The sequence below is a fragment of the Diabrotica virgifera genome, chromosome 5 (assembly GCF_917563875.1).
Source record: "Diabrotica virgifera virgifera chromosome 5, PGI_DIABVI_V3a".
Classification (NCBI taxonomy): Eukaryota; Metazoa; Arthropoda; class Insecta; order Coleoptera; family Chrysomelidae; genus Diabrotica; species Diabrotica virgifera.
In genome coordinates, this window is record NC_065447.1 from 220,790,950 (window position 1) to 220,814,961 (window position 24,012).

Consider the following 24,012-nt stretch of genomic DNA (forward strand, 5'->3'; position numbering starts at 1 on the left):
TAGGTATATTATTATTATTTCTTTTATGTTTTGCACCAAATTTACATTTTTATTCGATTTTTTCTCGAGAATTATCCTTTCAGTGGCCAATACAGTCTCATTTCTGTTAACTTAGACTCAGACTATTATATCTAATTACATTATGTAATTTCCCATTGATTTTCATTTCATATGTCTGAAGTACTTTTTAAAATAAATGGTCCTAGTAAACATTGAATAACGTTGGGAACAAAGTGCAACCTTGTCTAACTCCTCGTAGTATGGTGTTTTTGTCGGTGTATCTAATATATTTATTACCTCTCTTATATTTTTTAACATTTGCATTCATTTTACGTGCTTCAATTTATCGAATGCACTGTCAAATTCCACAAATCACGAAAAGGCACCTTTTTTTAATCATGACATTTTAGTAATAGAGTTCCCGTAGCATTTCTAAAACCAAATTAGTTTCTTCGAGATCTTCGTATTTGCGCTTAATTCTGTTAAGTATTCTTCGGAAAATCTTAAGAGTGTGGCTCGTTAGTAAGGGTGGTGCGAAAAAAGTCAAGTTGATAATTCCACGTCGCTATAGTGCAGAGAAGTTGCGATTGGTAATAATAAGAAAAAAAAATATTCAAATCGGACTTTATCTTCCGATCCCGCAACGGACCTAAAGATTATGGAAAAAAATGAAATTTTACCTTATTTTCAAAAAATTTTTTTGACTTTCCGTGTACATTTTATTTATCGCTATAGTAAAATTTATTTACAGTTTGTATGTTTGAGTAATAAAAAAAAATAGTTTTGCGCATTTAACGAATAATATCTTCCGATCCTGCAAGGTCAATCAAAATCTATAAAAATTTGAAATTTTTGATGATTTTGATGAATTAAAAATATTTAGTTATCTCATTTTCCTGTTACAATATAAAGTTCTTCGCTTGTTTAGATATTGTATGAAACAAAGCACCCCCTTCTCTCCAAAGAACCAATGACTGTGTGTTTTTTACGTTATTTGCATATATACATTTCTTTTTCATCTATTTTTTCCAGCTTTTAAACGCCAACTTTGTATTGTGATTTCTTGGTAAAATCTGGCAGCATGGGCCTTGATTTAAGTGTTGTGCTGAATGAATCCATCTCTTGATTGGGGCCCACATCCATTAGCATTAGACGATGCTTCCGTGACCAACTTTAGGCACCGCTCGTCAGCTTGTATGTAGCAGGGATAGTTTTGTACATTCCAGTCTGGCATGTCGCCCGATGTAACGCAAGGGGGTATATCTTCATTTGAAACTTTTCAAGGAAGTGGTGAAAAAGATAGATTTACAACACAGTCCAGTCTATTATTTTAGTTTAGTCCTGTGCTTCAAAATTTCAAGTTGTAGGGTGAAAGGAAACGCATTAGAAAGCTAGGGCTAAGGAGACTGTTAAAAGCCGAACAGACTAAAGCTAATGGCAAAAGTATTAGAAATTTCATCCCTTTAAATTTTCCTACACTGAAATAATAGACTGGAATGTTACAAATCTTCTCCACTAGTTCTTCGAAGAGTTTCAAATTAAAATATAAGTTTCTGTATGAATGTACAAAACTATCCCTTATCCCTGCTACACGCAAGCTGTCGAGCGGTGCATAAAGTTGGTCACGGAAGCATCGTCTAATGAATATTGTATGTGGGCCCCAATAGAGAGATGGATTCATTCAGGACAACACTTAAATCAAAGCCCATGCTGCCAGATTTTACCAAGATATCACAATACAAAGTTGGCGTTTAGAAGCTGGACACAAATGGATGAAAAAGAAATGTAACATATGTAAATAATGTAAAAAACACACACTCATTGGTTCTTTGGAGAGAAGATTGCGTGTGGATCTAGAAGTGCAACCACCCCCTCGTTTTGAGTTCTGGGTTGTTCAAATATTGTCATACAATATCTAAACAAGCGAAGAACTTCATATTGTAACAGGAAAATGAGATAAATAAATATTTTTTAATTTATCAAAATCATCAAAAATTCCAAATTTTTAGAGATATTGATTGACCTTGCGAGATCGGAAGATATTCGTTAAATGCGCAAAACTATTTTTTTTATTACACAACCATGCAAACTGTAGATAAATTTTACTATAGCGATAAATAAAACGTACACGGAGGATCAATACAAATTTTTGAAAAAAGGGTAAAATTTCATTTTTTTCATAATTTTTAGGTCCGTTGCGGGATCGGAAGATAAAGTCCGATTTGAATAATTTTTTTTGATTTTCTCATAATTACCAATCGCAACTTTTCCGCACTATAGCGACGCGGAATTATCAACTTGACTTTTTTCGCACCACCCACTCATTAGGGTAAGTGATGACGGCCGTAGCTCAGAGGCAATATACTGGCTTCATAAGCCACAGCGCAGGAGTTCGAATCTCGTCACAACATTGTTCACTTTCACCTTGCTTCGGAGGGTACGTTAAACCAGTCCCAGTCCCCCTGGGCTAATCTGATCATCGACACTAGCTACTTTAAACAGGGTTAAATATGCAAGATGCAAGTGGCGCAGGAACTTGTCCGAAATTATTTTCTCGGCCAAAATACCATACGATATTATTGTTATTAGGGTAATTAATCGATATACTGAGCATTTTGTTTTTAGATATTGCAACAAATTCAGACTTAAGCCAGTTTGTGAGAATCTCTTAAGCGTTTAACAAACAGTAAGGACGTTTGAGTTGGAATAAATTCATTTTCTCGAGAATGGACGACTCTGTTGATAAATCCCGAAACAGGTCGATTTTTATTGTTATATTATAATTTTCTGCCACATATACCATACTAGTGATGTCATCCATCTGGGTGTGATGACGTAATTGTTGATTTTTTTTTTAAATAAGAATACGGGCCGTGTGATAGCTCATTCGAAAGGTTACTATAATATTAACATAATTATTTATACGGGGTGACAAAAAAATTTTAATTAAATTAATTGAGACAAAAAGAAGAATGTATGTAATTTATTTAATGCAAAATACATTTTACTGCTGTCAGAAAACAGAAAAAAATGTTAATTTGAAAAATAAACATTGCTTTTAGACGGAGAGCTAGAGCCGAAAAATCATCGTCATAAATAATACGGAGATTCTCCTGTGAAATATGTCCATTGTATATTGACAATTATGACCCCTTTCAGGCTGACACCTCAGTGGATACAGGAAGTAGCAGTAAGGGATGAAAGGGGAAAGTTAGTGCAGTCATTAAAGGTTTTCACCTCCTATTTTGTTAAACCTCCATCGATTTGCATGAAAATTGGTGACTGGTTAGACCATACCTCAAGAAATAAAACTGATTTGGTGCCAACTTGCACTTTTACCCTGGTGGTGAATACCACCCCTTCCTGCGGGTGAAAACAATTTTATTAAAATAAACCCACAAATCGATAGAGGGACAAATTTTAAGTAAAATTTGTTATATCATGTTATTAAAATAAATCAATACTTTTTGAGTTACTAAAGATCAAAGATTTGTCTGCTTAAGAGCACATGCGTGAAATTATGGATTATAAAAAGAACATATTAATTAATTGTATGTTACTAAAATATTATTTTTATATTATTTCGATATTTAATTGAATTTTTTCTATCAATATAAACTGAATATGTCCAGAAACTGGGGGTGTCCAATAATGGGTACATTTGACATATTTGAATACACTTTTGCTAAATTTATAATATCGAAATAATATAAAAATAATATTTTAGTAACATACAATTAATTAATATGTTCTTTTATCATCCGTAATTTCACGCATGTGCTCTTAAACAGACAAATCTTTGATCTTTAAAAACTCAAAAAATATTGATTTATTTTAATAATATGATATAACAAATATTACTTATAATTTGTCGCTCTATCGATTTGTGGGGTTATTTTAATAAAATAATTTTCGCCCCGAGAAGGGGTGGTATCCACCCCCAGGGTAAAAGTGCAAGTTGGCACCAAATCATTTTTATTTCTTGGGGTATGCTCTAACTAGTCACCAATTTTCATGCAAATCGATGGATGTTTAACAAAATAGGAGGTGAAAACCTTTAAAGACTACTTTAACTTTCCCCTTTCATCCCTTATTGCTACTTCCTGTATCCACTGAGGTGTCAGCCTGAAAGGGGTCATAATTATCAATATACAATAGACACATTTCACATGCCAAACTCCATATTACTTATGACGATGATTTTTCGGCTCTAGCTCTTGGACTATTTTCGTTTAAATTAAATATTCAAACTGCTAAGAGGCAGGTGGGTGGCAGCTTTAATATTGAATATAAGCGAAAAACAATATTTATTTATCAAATAAACATTTTTTCATGTTTTCCGACAACTGTAAAATGTATTTCGAATTAAATAAATTATGTACATTATTCTTTTTACCTCAGTTAATTTAATTCAAACAAAATTTTTTTGGGTACTCTCTATAAATAATTATGGTAATATTTATATTAGTGAATAGAACATTGAATAACCTTTGGAATGAGCTATAAGACGACCCCTCTTCTCATTTAAAAAATCATCGATTACGTCATCATGCCGAGATGGATGACGTTACTGGTATGATATTTATGCCAAAAAATTATAATTTAAAAATAAAAATCGACCTTTTTCTGGATTTACCTCCAGAGTCGCCCATTCTCGAAAAAATGAATTTATCCCAACTCAAACGCCCTCACTGTATATTGCATTATGTAGTTTTACTACTACTTTTATGTTATTTCCATACAGTACGGAGCAAATGTATGGAATACATTCTTTAGTTCGTAAGCCGGCGAATTTAAGCAAAAATCCCGAAACAGGTTGATCTTTATTGTTAAATTACGGTTTTTGTCATATTATATCTCAAACTCGTGAAGTCATGGATCTGGGCCTGATGACGTAATCGATGATCTTTTTAAATAAGAATAGATGTCGTGTGCTAGCTCATTTGAAAGGTTGTTTAATTATCTATATAATTATATAAACCTTAACATAATTATTTATACAGCGTGTCCAAAAATTTTTTAAATTTAATGAATTTACACAAAAAGAAAAATGTATGTAATTTATTTAATTAAACTGCATTTTACTGCTGTCAGAAAACATAAAATGATGTTTATTAAACAAATAAAGACTGCCCTTCGCTTAAATTAAATGTTGAAACTGCCAAGTGGCAGGTGGGTGTTAGCTTGAACATTGAATTTTAGCAAAAACAATGTTTATTTGTGAAATGAATTTTTTTTTCTGTTTTGTGACAGCAGTGAAATGTATTTTGAATTAAATAAATTACATACGTTCTTCTTTTTTTGTAAATTAATTTAATTTAAAAAATATTTTCGATACCCTATATTCATAATTATGTTAATGTTTATGTTGATGAATGAAGAATTGAATAACTTTTTAAATGAGCTAGCACACGACCCATATTCTCCTAAGTGTGATATCTACGTCGTCACACCCAGATGGATGACATCACTAGTAAGGTATATGTCTCAAAAGCTAATAATTTTAAAATAAAAATTATTCTTTATAGTCACCAATTTACGAAATAACGAATTTATTCCAAACATTTGCACCATACTGTATATTAGTTTCGGCAGCTAGTGTACCATCCGTATCACAAACTTTGCTAATTTTAAAATTTTTTATAGCATCTGCACTTCTGATTTTTTTAATTTCTGGACCGTTAGCACAATTTTGGTAGAACTCAAAGTAAGTATTCTTCCCGTTATCGTCAAACAACTGATAATAATATACAGTTACCATTCTCTTCTTATTTCGTTCTCATTAACAATAGTTTTTTTGTTATCGTCAACTAGCAAAGATGAAATACGTTTTTTAAATAACTTTGCTTATTTATTTTCCTCTTTTGTGCTCATTAAATAACTCGTGCCTAGATATCACTTTCTCCACTTCGTGGCACCGTTTTCTCATCCAGTATCTTTGGCTAATTTTATCTCTCCTCTTTTAATTCTGCGATATATGTTTATATTCCGTTTTATTTTATTTAATAAGTCTGCGTTGTTCCATCAACTTGAGATATCTTTTGTCGTCCATTTGCGATTCTTGATTAAGCTAATTTTACTTTAACTTCCTTTAGTACAGTGTACAATTGTACCAAAATAATTGATAACTTAAAAGTAGCCCAATTCCCAACATCAAAGTAATCATTCTGTTCAATATAACGACAAGCAATATCTAACTAAACTGTGTATATATTAAATACACGATTTCCTAAAAAATGCTATGCTACTGTTATTTCTGTCATTCTTTTAGTTCAAAAGTAATTTTTTACCATAAAAAAGAATAATTTATACCGCAGAGTCCCTCTAAAACACGGACAAGGAGTCATAAAAAGTCAAAACGGTCTTTCATCACGCAGTAGCTACGACGTTTTGTAACCACATGACAGATTCATAAACCCTATTACAAAATTCAGCGATAATAAGCGTAAATTAGACAATTTCGAAATATTTAGACAGCAAACAAACGCTACACACCTTAGTTCTACTGGTCCATCTTCGGCGCAGACACAGTGGCGTGACAAGGCGATCTTTTCAACAGAAGACCTCTAAAAATTATTTCAAAGAAAAATAATAGATATATTTAGTACCTATATTTAAGATCCACAAAAAAAGTAAAGCCAATAACAGAGGTAATATAACAGGGTAATATAATACCTAATATGTATAGCTACAAGAGATATCAAACGGAATTGCATCAGGACAGAAAGCTAAGAATTACTATATATTTGGAAAAGATAATTGATGAAAAGCGTGAATACATAGTAAGAGAATTATTTGGTAAAGAGAAGCAACATTTATCAGGTAAAACAGCACCCAAAAGCGTAAAAGGGGAAGTAGAACTAGTATTTAAAAATTCCAAGGCCATGCATAACCAAAAATAATTTAGCTTATAGACAAACACACGAGAAAAACATAACTTAACCCCAAGAATGCTTTTGAAACAAGAATACCATTAACCGACATTAATCAAATCTATCAATATTACATTAATGTGAAAATACCTATCACCGGTAGCAGGTAGGAACTCCTTTTGGATAGTCCTATCAGGGAAATTGAATCAATCCCTGCCTTCTGCAGATTCCAGGTGTTTCACAACGGCATCCCACGGCGGAGAAGAAGGTCTTCACAACGGTCTGGAGGACGGAGGTGGCAGCCCCCTGGTTTTAGGGCTTGTATAAAATCGAACCTGGAAATCGGCAGCTGGTTTTTCAGTATCTGTATTGAGCGGAAGTCATTTAGGCCAGAACGGTCAATACAGAATAGTACTCGGTGCGGTGGCAACCACTTAAACAGCGTGTACACAGCGGTGTAGAAAGCCAAGGGAATGACTACTACACTATTTTTCCCAGGTTAATCAATATGGCTGAGGAAATAAACGATGGCCCCGAGTACGGGCGCTTCTTAAATGGGGCAGGGGTGCGAAGAATCTCCCGCTTGACCAAATTTGATATACAGAAAAGTTGTAGAATAGGCACATGGAATGTGCGGAGTTTATATGAACCAGGAAAAACACACAATGCCATAAATGAGATGAAAAGGCTGCAAATATCAATTCTGGGTATCAGTGAAATGCGATGGCCCAGATCTGGCCAATGCCATGTGGATGATCATGAAGTATATTATGCAGGAGAAGAGAGTAATTACCATCGTGATGGTGTAGGATTCATAGTCTCAAACGAGGTTAGCAAATGTGTTAGAGCGGTATGCCAGGTATCTGAACGAGTCATAATGATTCAGTTGAACGCGAAATCCAGAAACATAAATTTAATACAAGTGTATGCACCGACAGCGGAAAGTGAACTGGAAGAGCTTGACAAGTTCTACGCCGATGTAAAAACTGTTACCGACCAACTCAAGACTAGAGATCTCACCATTCTGATGGGTTACCTTAATGCTAAGATAGGAAAAGGCAGGCAAAGTAATATTATTGGCTGTTATGGACTGGGCGATAGAAATGAAAGGGGAGACTACTTCGCAGATTTTTGCAAAGAACATAATCTATGTATAATGAATACCTTTTTCAAATTACCTAAAAGGAGATTATATACGTGGAAATCTCCAGCAGATACCCCCAATAATATCGTAAGAAACCAAATTGACTACATAACCATCAGTGAGCGTTACAGAAATGCAGTAAAGTCTGTAAAAACCTATCCTGGCGCCGATGTGCCATCTGATCACAATCTATTGTTAGCCGAAATAAAATTAAAACTTAAACGGATAAAACAACCACGATCCTCTAACAAACTGGATACCGATTTTATTAGAAACAACATTCAGGGGATTTCAAACAATTTAGAGAGTAATTTTGAGAATAGCGAACAACAAGAATCCATCGAGGATCATTGGAACCAAATCAAAACGATTATAAGCAACTCAACTCCAAACTTCAAAGAGAAAAATCAAAAGAAGCAACAGTGGATGAACGATGAGATTTTCAATTTGATGGAAAAAAGACGCAAATTTAAGAATCAAAACATCGAAATGTATAAACGCATTAATAAAGAGATAAGGACTAAAATACGAGCGGCAAAAGAAACATACTTTGAAAAAAAATGTTTAGAAATTGAAGAGTTGCACAGAAAACATGATTCATTTAATATGTATAAAAAAATAAAAGAACTCACCGGTCAGAACAAAAAACATGCAAATAACATCGTTGATAGAGACGGAAAACTGATTATCACTGATTTGGATAAAATAGACAGATGGAAAGAATACATTGAGGAACTGTTTAATGATGAAAGGCCCGAGCTTGAAATTAACGAAGTAGTTACAGGACCTGACATAACTATGGACGAAATTGAACAAGCAATAAGATTAGCAAAGACCAGAAAAGCGACGGGACCAGACGAAATACCGAATGAAATAATAAAGCTCTTCGAAAATTCAGGTAAAAGATCTCTCCTTCATCTTTTTAATAAAGTTTATCAAACTGGCTATATACCAACGGATTGGCTGCGGTCGACTTTTGTGGCGATATCTAAAAAAGCAAACGCGAAAAGATGTAGTGACTACCAAACCATTAGCTTGATGAGTCATGTTTTAAAGATATTTCTACGAATTTTGCACTCTAGGATGTACCAAAAAATAGAAGAACAGCTTGGTGATACACAGTTTGGATTCCGCAATAACCTTGGGACCAGAGAAGCACTGTTTAGTATTCAGGTTATGGTACAGAGATGCAGAGATGTCGGACATCCGGTTTATATGTGTTTCATTGACTTTGAGAAAGCCTTTGATCGGGTAAAACATACGGAAATGATTGCTATTCTTCAGAAAGTGGGTATTGATGATAAAGACCTACGCATTATCAAAAATCTTTACTGGCATCAACGTGCAAACATCAGGATTGGCTGGGACACGTCTGAAGAACTTCAAATACGAAGAGGAGTAAGGCAGGGCTGCATTTTGTCCCCACTAATATTTAACATCTATTCTGAGTTTGTTTTCAATAAAGCAGTGGATAATGCTCAATGTGGTATCAAAATGAATGGCGTCAATATTAATAATTTGAGATATGCGGATGACACGGTGTTAATTGCGAGCAATTATGAAGAACTTCAACATCTGATTAATAGGATTACCACAACGTGTGATGAATATGGACTCAAGCTAAACACCGCAAAGACCAAGGTGATGGTTGTCAGTAAGACGCCAATACAACCGGAAGTAGTAACAGCTTATGGTGAACAATTAGAAAGAACTAACAGTATCACCTACCTTCGTTGTAATCTAAATGAGAACTGGGACATGAGCAAAGACATTAGAATACGTATAGAGAAGGCCAGAGCTGCATTCTTTAAGATAAAGAAACTTTTATGTGGAAACAACATTACTTTGAATCTTAAAATTAGATTAGTGAGATGTTATGTGTTCTCTACTCTTTTGTACGGTGTCGAAGGTTGGACCTTAACAGATACTCTTCTCAAGAAATTGGAAGCCTTTGAAATTTGGGTATACCGAAGAATCCTACGAATAAGTTGGCTGGATAGAGTTCGTAACGAAGTTGTTTTGCACCGGATGGGAAAAGTCACAGAAGTCGTCAGAACAGTTAAAAATCGAAAACTTGAATATTTTGGCCATGTTATGCGACACCCAGAGAGATATAATATACTCCATTTAATAATACAAGGCAAGGTAGACGGAAGAAGAGGGCCAGGTCGAAGAAGAACGTCATGGCTTAAAAACCTGAGAGAATGGTATAACAGATCCTCTGCATCCCTTTTCCGAGCTGCCGTTAACAAAATTACTATAGCCAATTTGATAGCCAACGTTCGATAATCGAGCACGGCACATGAAGAAGAAGAAAATACCTAAGAAGTTATCTTAAAAATCTACTGAATAGAAAGAACGAAATACAAAATTGTAGAATTATATAACTGATTCAACTGGTATTCATAGAGATATATGGCAGGTCCAGGTTCTATTGCCTTTACTGTCTAATATGCACTTGGAAAAAGTTTATAAGAACGCTTTCTACGGGGAATACAACATATGACATAAAGACAAATACCTTTAATGTACCTACTGGTACAGAGATGCGCAGATGTCAACCAAGATGTGCATGAACAACATGTACAACATATATTGTCTGTTTTAATTAGAAGAAAAATGAAAGGAAACGAGAGCATTGACGAAGAAAAACTGCGAAAAATAAATAAAGAAGTATCAAAAGCTATAAGGAGAGATTTAAGGAAATTTAAGAATGAAAATGTCCACCGAACTATAGAAGATAATAAAAGTCTGAAAGTCCTGAGAAGACGGATAAACAATGGAAAATGTGAAATACACAAACTAAAGAACAAAGAAGGAGTCCCCACATCAAATAGAGGAAAACTACTACACATAGTTGAAGAACTATACACAAGTCAAAGAGAAGACCAAACGAACTTGGTAGCCGCCGCATCACGCAAAATTATCAACCAGGGTTCAGAGCTCATGCCAGAGATCCCACTAAAGCGCTGGTTTCCTCGAGAGCGGTGCCGACAGGCTGCGACCGTTTCCAAGGATGCATTGGAAGCTACCGCTTGCTGAGTTTGCACATTCCATTGCCGCAGTGAAGAACCTTGAATTTTTCACCGTAATCTGACGCAATTCGTCGCAGTGCTGCGGTCGCGGTTTGTCGGTGCCTCTTTCGAGGAAACCAGTGCTTAAGCGAAATCCAGGACGCAATGAAAAATATGAAAAACAACAAAGCACCAGGAGAAGATGTAGTCGTAATAGAAGCTATAAAGATGGGCGGACGTGCCTTCTCAACCAAATAAAAATTTTATTTAACCTTTGTCTAACAGATTGTTGTTTAGCGGAAACATGGAACAATGCAGTAACAATTTTGCTACACAAGATAGGAGACAAAGCGCACCTAGAAAACTATAGAGCAAACAGTTTATTGAACCACATCTATAATATGTTTACCCGAATAATTACGACAAGACTAAAAAAAGTTGGACTTCTACCAGCCCCGAGAACAAGCTGCCTTCCGCTCAAAATTCGGAACAAACGAACACCTACAAACAGTAAAAACCTTATATACCTCGTCCAATTTACTTACCGTTGCACGTCATCCGCGCCATAGCCTGTGACACGATACCAACACGAAATATTTAGGCGGTGGGTGTGTTCTTTTTTAGCATCAAAATGATTCTAAAGGGGAACACACCCACCGCCTAAATATTTCGTGTTGGTATCGTGTCACAGGCTATGGCGCGGATGACGTGCAACGGTAAGTAAATTGGACGAGGTATATATAAAAATAAAAACCTTATATATTAATATAAAAATCAATAGAATATAGCAGACTACTGGTACTAATTCGCAGACTTTCACAAATCCTTCGACACTGTGGAAATAGACAGCATTGTAACTGCTCTGAATAATAGTAGAATAGACTACCGGTTTACAAAATTAGTACAAACATTATACCAAAACGCCAGCCAGAATGCGTGTAAAACTACATGATACCACCAGAGAAATTCATATCAAGCGAGGTGTGAGACGGGGCGACACTCTCTCACCTAAATTATTTATAACGGTCCTCGAATACGCCTTTAAAATGCTAAAGTGCGAAAATAGAGGAACAAAAATACATGGGGGCATGCTCAATCATCTGCGTTTTGCCGACGATATAGTACTTATTACCGAAGATCTGAGTAAAGCACAACAAATGCTATAAGAAGACTAAGTTTTCACTCTAATGGCATACAGAATATCCCACCAGAATGAAAACAATGGGAACCTTCTCTGGTAATACCTCCGAGGCTTCTACAATTTGCAAGCCATACGGATGCTGAGACTAAGGAAGATGAGGGAATTCTACAATTTACAATTCACGTCCCATCTGCTCAGCGCGGTAAAGTTCCAACGAGAATGGTTCCCTTCATACTCCACACAGAGTAAATGTAAATAAAAAATGAATAACCATTTTCAATTTCGTTGCAAAACGAAAATACAGCCGAACCATATTCTAGTCCAATCAGAGAGTGCTGCAAGCACCTCTACCGGCTTCGAAACTTATTAGTCTCTCATCAGGAGGCACATATGCTGCTCTCCCTGATCCAACCAAAACAAACCCCAGCGTGCAGTCCCGAATTGCAACGAACGAAATGGCATAGATTCGCGTAGAATGACGTAGAATTCCCTCATCTTCCTTAGTCTCAGCATCCGTATGGCTTGCAAATTGTAGAAGCCTTGGAGGTGTAACCAGAGAAGGTTCCCATTGTTTTCATTCTGGTGGGATATTCTGTATGCCATATTAGAGTGAAAACTTAGTCTTTTTGCTAGCAGTTGCCGCTAGGGCATCTATGCCATTTCGTTCGTTGCAATTTGGGACTGCACGCTGGGGTTTGTTTTGGTTGGATCAGGGAGAGCAGCATATGTGCCTCCTGATGAGAGACTAATAAGTTTCGAAACCGGTAGAGGCGCTTGCAGCACTCTCTGATTGGACTAGAATATCGTTCGGCTGTATTTTCGTTTTGCAACGAAATTGAAAATGGTTATTCATTTTTTATTTACATTTACTCTGTGTGGAGTATGAAGGGAACCATTCTCGTTGGAACTTTACCGCGCTGAGCAGATGGGACGTGAATTGTAAATTGTAGAATTCCCTCATCTTCCTTAGTCTCAGCATCCGTATGGCTTGCAAATTGTAGAAGCCTCGGAGGTGTAACCAGAGAAGGTTCCCATTGTTTTCATTCTGGTGGGATATTCTGTATGCCGTTAGAGTGAAAACTTAGTCTTTTTGCTAGCAGTTGCCGCTAGGGCATCTATGCCATTTCGTTCGTTGCAATTTGGGACTGCACGCTGGGGTTTGTTTTGGTTGGATCAGGGAGAGCAGCATATGTGCCTCCTGATGAGAGACTAATAAGTTTCGAAACCGGTAGAGGTGCTTGCAGCACTCTCTGATTGGACTAGAATATGGTTCGGCTGTATTTTCGTTTTGCAACGAAATTGAAAATGGTTATTCATTTTTTAAATGCTATAAGAATTAAAAAAAGGATGTGTGTGTACTTTGCACGCACGTAAGAAGTTATACTTCTATTATATGATTTCAACGAAATAAGAATACTTTTAACAGGTTATTTGTATTTTATTTAAAGATTAAACTAATTTTTACTTACTACTTCCCAAAATTTTTCATTAGAACAGTACCAAAAAATAAAAAAAAAATAGAACACACACGGATTCGAACTGGGGACCTCTCGATCTCAAGTCGAACGCTCTACCACTGAGCTATACTCCCTTTGGTTTGATAGGTTACAAGATTTCTCATACATACTGACAAATATACAAGTATAAAAATACTTTAAATATTTTACTATTATTATAAAATATCTTATTCCCGAGGAAGACAAATCCAAAGACACAAAAATTATAATAAATATATTTACTAAAAACACTAATAATATATTCTTTTCACGCACACCTTATTTATTATTTACGCTACATCCATTCAAACTTAAACTTAAAAGATGTAGCGACTAATACCATACTGTCGGTGTGCGCATGCGCCCAGGAAAATGATAATTCCCCTCGTGCCTAAAGAAGTATAACTTCAAAAACGTATCTTCAACAATAGGTCTAAAAACGAACATCACTAAGACTAAATCTATGACAAATTTAATTTCCAGCGAATACCTAACCAACCAAAATCAAGTGGTAGAATTGAGAGAAAAGTACATATATCGCGGCCAGGAAATAAGAATGAGCAAGGATAATCAGACCTGTCAATTTCAACGACGAATAACACTTGCTTGGGCGGCGTATGGTTCACTAAGAGACATTTTCAAGAGCAACATCCCGATAGCTATGAAACGGAAGACATTTGACCAATGCATTCTTCCTCTTATGACATACGGAGCAGAAACTCTCACGCTCACAAAAAAAACAGCACTAAAAATGCGAGTGGCACAAAGGCGTATGGAAAGATCGATTCTCGGCGTGACAAAAAATGACAAATTAAGGAACCAAGACCTAAGGAAAAGAACAGGTATCACTGATGTCGTCGAACGTATAGCCAAGCTGCAATGGAATTGGGCAGGTCCCATAGCGAGACTAAAAGACTCCAGAAAACTAATTGACTGCAGTGGCGGCTTATCCTATGAGGCAGTTGAGGCAGTGCCTCATCAGTATATCAATCGACTATTTACGTTATTTCGTTGTTTTATAATCAGTTTTTAATTATAATTTAACTTTTTGAAATTTCCTAAATACCTTTATTTATATGAAAAAAATTAAAATCGGTACTGCCCTGACTCTTTATCTTTTTATCCGTCTTCCACGTGCCAGTATTATATGCATCTATGCATCATGCATCTCATTCCAACTATCAAATCATTACAGTTGAAGCTACCTCACACCATCTGTAACAGTATAGGACAACGCCAACAGTAAATCCGGCAAAATTTGAAAAATGTGCCACCGATTCTAGAAACAAAATTCATCCATCCTTGAGGCTGGCCTCAGGCTCCGCGGAACGGAATAGAAATAGCCGAACTGAACCGACTACAAGCACCAAGTCGATTGCAGATCATAGCTTTCTATGCATACGCGGTATATACGAATGGTATATTTTAGAAGTTTATGGATATGTATTTAAAATAGTGTTCATTTTAAATCATTGTTCATTATCGCCTAATATATTGTTCTAAAGGTATTTCTTTGTGGCATTTTAGTAATTTATTTTTCTAAATGGGAAATAAGCCAGAATTTAACTTAAAAAATTATTTTATTAACGTTTCCACTTCCACATTGGACGTTTACCTAAAAAAGTAGTTTTTAAGTGTTTCAAAAATGTTGTATTTTGTGTTTGTGTTTTTTTTTTGTAAAATATATATCTAATAATTTTTTTTTATTTATTTGTTACATTTACATACAAAAGTAGTTTTTAAGTGTTTCAAGAATGTGGTTGTGTTTTTTTTTGTAAAATTTTTTTGAACATAGTTATTCAAATCAGAGTGAGCAAAAGATTTAAGCGAATAATATTGCAGCATGATTCCCACAGCCTTAGCTCATTCCCCATATCTTCCACGATTTTTGAAAAAACGCACACTCTTTTGTTATGTAAAATTTGAAGTTTTCGATATGGAATTGGAATTCAAAATAACTCTATGCACTGAGGCTAAAAGCATTTGAGTCGATCGCATTCACTGGAAAAGTTTTAGAGAACTAATCGACAGCAAATATTTCTTGAGGATTTTTTGTCCGGAATTCTTTGTGGGGATATTTTGAATAAAAAATTTTTGTAGATTATTTGTCCGGGATTTTTTGTGTGAATTTTCTGTCCGGGGATTATTTGTCCGGAGGGTTTTCTGAGGATTTTTTGTCCGGGGATTGTTTGTCCGGGGATTATTTGTCTGGGGATTTCTTGTCCAGGGATAATTTGTGAGGAGTTTTTGTCCGGGATTATTGGTCCTAGATTAGTCCTAGCGTTATGACGTCACAAAATCGACCTTCCGGCCATTACAGAGAAGCTAACCATAATAATAAAATTCCTCAGGTGTAGTGTGCCTCACCACCTTCTACTATCACGAGCCGCCCCAGATTGACTGGCACCCAAGAGAAGACAAACGCAGCAGAGGACGACGACCAACACGTTGGATGGACGACATTAAACGAATATCCAAGAAATGACAACAAGACGCACAGAACCGTGGATAGTGGCGAAAAATGGGATGGACCTATATCCAGCAGTGGACAGAAGAGGTTGCATGATTATGATGATGATGACGAACCGTTATTAGTACTAAATAGTCACTTTAAGCTGGTTAGCTGGTTATTTTAAAACTCAATGTTGTACCTCCTTATTTATTCTATTTTCTCCCTTGTAAGACTCCCTTTAGACTCCCTTAAGACTGTCTTTTCTCCCTTGTATTTTATGCCTATCTATTTTATCGCTATATATTGTTTAATATTCATCTTCTACATAATCAATTGCCTTTAAATGTTTTGTATTCTAGTTGGTTTTCTGTAAACTTTGATTTAAAATAAGGGTTTATAATAATATGACCTCTCTAGCTTATTTCGCTGAAAAGACTGATTTTTTAAGAATAGTTCTGAGATGTCTTTAAACTTAAGATCATCATTATAATAATTCATTATCACAAAACAGGAACCTTATAGTTGCCAACGAGAGGCGCCACTGTGGTTTCGTCTTCTTCTGGTCTGCACTGGTCGATCGGTCCGTGTGTGTTTGTGTTGGGCGTTGCGTGACCACGTCGCCCTGGGTGGCGTACCGGCTGAGCGGTACAGTTGTCGCGCGCCCACACCAGCCGATGCTCACATGTCCTTTATATCAACTACATATCTCGGCTCACGCGATCTCTACACCAGTATCGAGACACCACAACCACAACCATACCACACCCGACTCGACAAAAATTCCCGGATGGACAAGCAGATAGTAGTACTACTACGACAGTTTATAAGGGCTGATACGTAGCCTTTTGGATATGGCGATAAAGGTCCGAGATACAGGAAGAGTTTTTTTATTTTTAAATTCTAAAAGTAGTATTCATTCATTTAGTACAACATATTTCTTTGAAGAAATTGTATCTAAGTGTACAGTTAAAAGAAAAATACCATTATTTCTTAAACGCTCTAAAGGACCAGGACCCTTTGGTTTCACACATCTTGTAAATATGAATAATTATCTAGACAAAGCATACCAGATTGCTAAAAAGCTCTTCTTGAACAGCTATTCTTTTTTCGTCAACTAAATGAGTAATAGTCTAAGAGCTAGAGCGGAAAAATCATCGTCATAAGTAATATGGAGTTAGGCATGTGAAATGTGTCTATTGTATATTGATAATCACCCTTTCAGGCTGACACCTCAGTGGATACAGGAAGTAGCAATAAAGAATGAAAGGGGAAAGTTAGTGTAGTCTTTAAAGGTTTTCACCTTCTATTTTGTTAAACCTCCATCGATTTGCATGAAAATTGGTGACTAGTTAGAGCATACCCCAAGAAATAAAAACGATTTGGTGCCAACTTGCACTTTTACCCTGGGGGCGGATACCACCCCTTCTCGGGGGTGAAAACTATTTTACTAGAAATAACCCCACAAATCGATAGAGGGACAAATTATAAGTAAAATTTGTTATATCATGTTATTAAAATAAATCAATACTTTTTGAGTTATTAAAGATCAAAGATTTGTCTGTTTGAGCACATGCTTGAAGTTACGGATGATAAAAAGAACATATTACTTAATTGTATGTTACTAAAATATCATTTTTATATTACATATTTCGATATTATAAATTTAGCAAAAGGGTATTCAAATATGTCAAATGTACCCATTATTGGACACCCCCAGTTTCTGGACATATTCAGTTTATATTGATAGAAAAAATTCAATTAAATATCGAAATAATATAAAAATAATATTTTACTAACACACAATAATTAATTAATATGTTCTTTTTATCATCCATAACTTCACGCAATATGCTCTTAAATAGACAAATCTTTGATCTTTAATAACTCAAAAAGTATTGATTTATTTTAATAACATGATATAACAAATTTTACTTAAAATTTGTCCCTCTATCGACTTGTAGGGTTATTTTTAATAAAATTGTTTTCACCTGCGGGTAGGGGTGGTATTCACCTCCAGGGTAAAAGTGGAAGTTGGCACCAAATCAGTTTTATTTCTTGAGGTATGCTCTAAACTCTCCAATTTTCATGCAAATCGATGAAGATTTAACAAAATAGGAGGTGAAAACCTTTAATGACTGCACTAGCTTTCCCCTTTCATCCCTTGTTGCTACTTCCTGTATCCACTGAGGTGTCAGCCTGAAAGGGGTCAAAATTTTCAATATACAATGGATACATTTCACAGGAAAAACTCCATATTACTTATGACGATGATTTTTCGGCTCTAGCTCTCCGTCTGTAAGGTAATTATATTACAGTACAGAGACCAATGGAGAAAATTTGTTCGGAGTTCGGAGTATTGGAAGGAATCACGATCCTCAGTAATGGGGACACGACAAGAGAGGGATATAATGTTCGGATCTTTGCTTATTTTGTTACCAATTTTATGATTTAGTTTATTGTAGAGATTTTTTTCATTTAGCTAGTAGTCATACTGAAATCTCCGTACAATTAGGGTTATTTCTATTTTCGTTTTAAAAAATGGGTTCTTTTAAATAATATCAACTTTTAATGAATACAAAATTATTTATTTAAAAATTACCTAAAGCTTCACAAATATACACTATATACACGACAGGTCATTCACCCCTGATAAGGCAGCAACGTTTCTTTATAATACATTAACTATATGCCACCGTAGCAAGAGATATTTTCATAACAGTTGGTTTGTTGTATTTGGCCAAATTTCCTTTAATTCGCTTACTTCCTGACTACTAAAGGAGCAGCTGCGGGCAATGCGCTGTATGCAGCTGGCAGAGCGCTGTATGCAGCTGGAAGAGCGCTGTATGCAGCTGGGAGAGCGCTGTAAGCAGCAGGATATGCGCTGTAAGCAGCAGGAAGAGCGCTGTAAGCAGCTGGAAGAGCGGCGTATGGAAGAGCTGCAGGAGCTACAAGAGGAGCTGCAACTCTCGCAGGAGCGGCGACGACTGGAGCGGGGGCGGCGACCAAAGGAGCGGCGACGGGGGCAGCAACAACGGGAGCGGCGATACCATGGTTAACAACACTGGCGGTGTAAGATGAGGCGTATGGGACAGAGTAAGCTGCTGGTACAGCAGCTAAGGCTGCTGGGACTGCGGGAACTGAAGGGCCTCCCAAACAGCCTGAGACTGCGATTGCTACTAGGAGAGCAACGATCTGAAATAATGATAATATAAGAATAAAAAACATTTATTTGTTTGCTGTAATAAGATAAATATAATCAACTTATACACTAAAAGATTGAAGATGATAAAAGATGAATAAATATATCGCTTGATGAATGCTACATTCTGGGGAGAATTAGCATTGGTCATGGAACAAGCAAAACTTCATCCATATTTATCAGATGACTTCAATAGTAGAATAGGTGCAAATATCCTGGAATATAAAGAGAGAATGGGAAGACAGCATATTTGAGGCACATACTTAGAAACGATACGTATGAGTTGTTGCAGCTGATTATGAAGGGTAAAATCAAAGGAAAAAGGGGTTTGGTAAACGACAAATATCCTAGCTGAAAAAATTTGCGACTGGATCAGGTTAAACACACAGAAAAGCACAAGATAGATACGAATTTGAAACGGTTATAGCCAATATACAGAGTGGGCCAAAGAAAAGAGTCCACCTCGATATTTGGCAGTATTTATTAGATTTTAAGGAATTAAAAAACAGGTCGATTTTTGAACTAAAGGGGACACATTTTCTAAGGTACACACATCTGTCATTTGTCAACCCCCTCCCTTCCACATCCCCACCCCTTATTTTTAAATAGAGAATAGAGATCGTGTGCTAGCTCATTTGAAAGGTTATTCAATTCTCTATTCAGTAATATTACCACTGGCATAATTATTTTACAGGGTGTCCAAGAAAAATTATTTTGAATTAAAATATTTGACATAAAAAGAAGAATATATGTAATTTATTTCACTCAAAATACATTCTACTGCTGACAGAAAACAGAAAAAAATGGTTATTTGATAAATAAACATCGTTTGTTGCTTCAATTCAATATTCAACCTACCAAGAGACAGACGGGTGGCAGCTTGAACATTAAAATTAAGCAAAAAGCAATGTGTATTTATTAAAAAACATTTCTTTTGTGGCAGCAGTAGACTGTATTTTGAATTAAATAAATTACATATACATTCTTATTTTTGTGTTAATTAATTTAATTTAAATTTTTTTTCTTGAGCACTCTGTATAAATAATTATGTTAATATTTATATTACTGAATAGAGAATTGAATTAGCTTTCAAATGAGCTAGCATACAGCCCCTATTCCCTATTTAAAAATAAGGGGGGAGTGGAAGGGAGGGGGTTGGCAAATGACAGATGTATGTACCGTAAAAATATGTCCCCCTTGGATCAAAAATCAACCTGTTTCGTCATTTCCTTAAAATCTAATAAATACTGCCAAATAACGAGGTGGACTCTTTTCTTTGGCCCACTCTGTATAGAGAAACAGCACGAAACCATAATGGCATAAGAATGCTACACTTCTGAATGATGCAAAATTAGGTAACAACTAATATATTTTTTAAACACAAGAAATATTAAAAGTAGAGCAGAAAAATCGATAATGGATTACATTTTAGTAGAAAACAAATAACAGAAAAAACGTAATAAACAAAAAAGACAGAAATGGGAAGTGTAACCGCTATTTAGTAATGAAAATAAAACAAAATAAGTTAGATAATACCAACATTAACAAACTGAAAGAAAAGAAACAAGAATATCAAACTATTATGTCAAATTGAAAAATAAAAAACATACTAAGAAGTACCAGATGACAAAAATCAGGTTATTTTAAATACAGGGGCAGAAATATGTGGACCAAAAATATGAAGAGCAATAAAAGGAAGCAAATTGCGTGGTAGAATGAACAAATAAAACAACAAATTAAAAGAAAGAGAATAGCTTGGAAAATATACTTACAAAATAAAACACCAGAAAACTATGAAGAATATAAAAAATACAGAAGATTAGTAAAAGAGTTTGTGACAAAAGCAACATAGGCCAAATGGACAGAATTTGGAGAAAAAATGGAAACAGTAAAAAGAATCAGAGACCGTTCTATGAAGTTTTAAAATCAATGAGAAAAGAAAAAAATTCAAGGCGTAAAAGCATAAAGAATAAAATTGGAGAAATTCTCACAGAAAAAATGAAAAAATAATGAACAGATGGGGAGAATATTTCCAGGAGATGCTACAAACTCATGACAGAATAGCAAGTGAAATAAAAAATGCGACAAAATAGTTGCGACAGTTATGCAGAGTTATTACTAAAAATATTGAATGCCATATGGAGAGAAGAACAGATACCAAAAAACACTGATACCAAGAATCAATAGAACAGATACCTGTCAGAAGGCTTAGACAGTACCGATTTGTAAACAGTTTCTAGCAAATTTTAGAAGAAAAATCGCTTCGTAGATGTAATATTGCAATTGTTAGCGTTTTTAGGGAAAAAAATTTTTTTAAATAAAGAAGTGTTTTAAGGTTAGTGGGTAGATATACATTAAAAAACTGATTCCTTTAAAAGATTTTTAAATATTCTCTAATTTTGACATTAATTGAATTGAAATATCCAATAACACAATTACAAAATCAAAACTCTCTACCTATTGATTCATTTATTGTTATTTTTCATTGTCCCACAAGTATAATAGACTTATTATCGAAGTCATTACCAATTAGCCTCCCAGTGTCTAGAATCATGTATTCGAAATTGAAAAATCGGCCAGATGAAATAATAAAAAATAATTCAAAAACCCAATCTAACAAGCAACATATAGCCAACAATGCTTACAGTATGCTCTCTAGTATGTTGGCTACAACAAATCAAATTGTATAAACCATCTGTTGAAATATATTTTCATTTTAATAATTAGTTTGATGTTGTGTTGATATAACACAAAATGGTTTTTAATCAATGAATTATTGTACTTGTCAGGCTGATTGGTGTGAAGTAAAGAAAAAAATAATTGAAGAAATATAAATGGTGTGATTAATAATGCTGTGTGGCCAAATAGATATCTGTTGTTTGTTTGGATTGTATACAACTGCTTCGAATCTAATCAATAAAATTTTTAACCATCATTTGTAAAAATTTATTTGAATCGTATAGATTTAGGATATTGCAGAAAATATTGACAGCAATATTATAGGTACAGCAAGACCACCCTTTATGTGTCTATGGAGAGACCCGCGGCATAATATATTACCCCAAAACTTACAACTAACATTTTACAGGAACTACCGAATCAGAGGATAAGTTTAGCAGATAACCAATAGGACTTCGTACTACGAGATCGTTTATAGATGCAATATTCGCCATAAATCAATTTACTGAGATATCACTAACGTATAATAGACCAGAATTTATGTATCTGATTGACTTAAAGAAAGCATTTGACAGAGTTAGACTCAAAGATTTAATCCAACTTCTGTATAATAGACAAGTTCCCCTAAATATCGTAAAACCGGTTGAAAACATCTACCTAAACAACAAAAAGAAAGTCATAATACAACTTAAAGAAGCTATAGACATACGCATAGGAATTTGACTGGAGGATTCACTGAGCTCTGTTCTCTTCAATTTAATCATGGATAAAATCGTCAAAAGTATGAACAAAGGATGATGATACATAATGGAAAACAAAGAAATAAAAATACTCTGTTACGCAGACGCCGCAATATTGATAGTTCAAGATAAAGATAGTTTGTAAAGACTCATGTAAAGACTTGTCCACAGATTTAACATAAGAGAAAAATAATTAATATGAAAATCCCATCTCAGAAAACTAAAAAAATTGTTATCAGCAAAGAGCCAATTAGATGTAAAATAGAAATTGATGGCATCAGTATTAAAAAGGTAATGGAAATAAAATACCTTGGAGTTACACTGTCCAGCTATAAAAACCTGGACTAAGAAGTGAGAGAGAAATATTTATATAAAACCTTATTTTAAAAATAAAATAAAGGAGTGACAAATGTCAGGTTTAAAAAAATTCTGGGCGAATACACTATTGAGGACATCAAAGAAACAATTAATTAAAAAACATTCTCAAAAAATATATACTGGTATTTTGTAAATACACTTCTAATTTGTAAGTGTACTAAAGATCCCCAACAACAATGAACATTGTTTGAATGGTTACTGCCTATTTTTGAAAACAAACCAACAACAAAAACTTAAAATGAAAAATAAAATCCAAAACCAAAAACTTACCATTTTTTGTGAAGCCATTTTACTTAGTTTTCTTAGGTAATTGCTAGTCGAGTGGACTGTGCCTGAAAATAAAAATCGATGGGTATTTATATCTCGAAGATGTCCTCACACCTAGCCCATTGACATGTAATGCATACCTTGTCTTACAATATGTAGAACATTGTTGAAATCGATTCTAATTATTGTTAGTGCCACCAGACAATATTGCACGAAATTTTGGTGATGTCTTGAATATTTATTGGCTATTGTTATTCTTCAAGCGATGGCTTCGTACAATTTGTTGAGGAATCTAGTAACATCATAAAATGTGTTTTGACATTTCTTTCGAGATTAAGTCTCATAACTAAATTAAATTTTTGGGAGGAAAACTATATTAGTTCGAATCAAAATGTCGTTTTTAGTTGTTATTTTCTTTTTACAAATAATGTTATAAAGCTATTTTCTTGTGACATTTTATGCAGTTTGCTATTTTATTTGGGAAATAAGGCACAATTTAAGTTTGACATTAAATTTATTTGACGTTTTGGCTTCCACTTCGAAAATCATATTTTCAATTCGAAAATCATCAGATCATAAATAATATTATAAATCATGATGGGCATCAATATACAGGGTGTCCTAGACTAA

General features: G+C 34.8%; 1 protein-coding gene across 1 annotated transcript in view; it reads right to left on the bottom strand.

Moving 5' to 3' along the window:
• The window catches only part of LOC114344598 (cuticle protein 16.5-like), a 314,943-nt gene extending 291,493 nt beyond the window's left edge, over positions 1-23,450 (bottom strand). Inside the window, exon 1 of the mRNA XM_028295426.2 lies at positions 23,386-23,450. Coding sequence (XP_028151227.1) covers positions 23,386-23,403 — 18 coding nt within the window. The 5' untranslated portion in view covers positions 23,404-23,450. The remainder of the gene's footprint in view (positions 1-23,385) is intronic.
• Between the last annotated feature and the right edge of the window lie 562 nt (positions 23,451-24,012).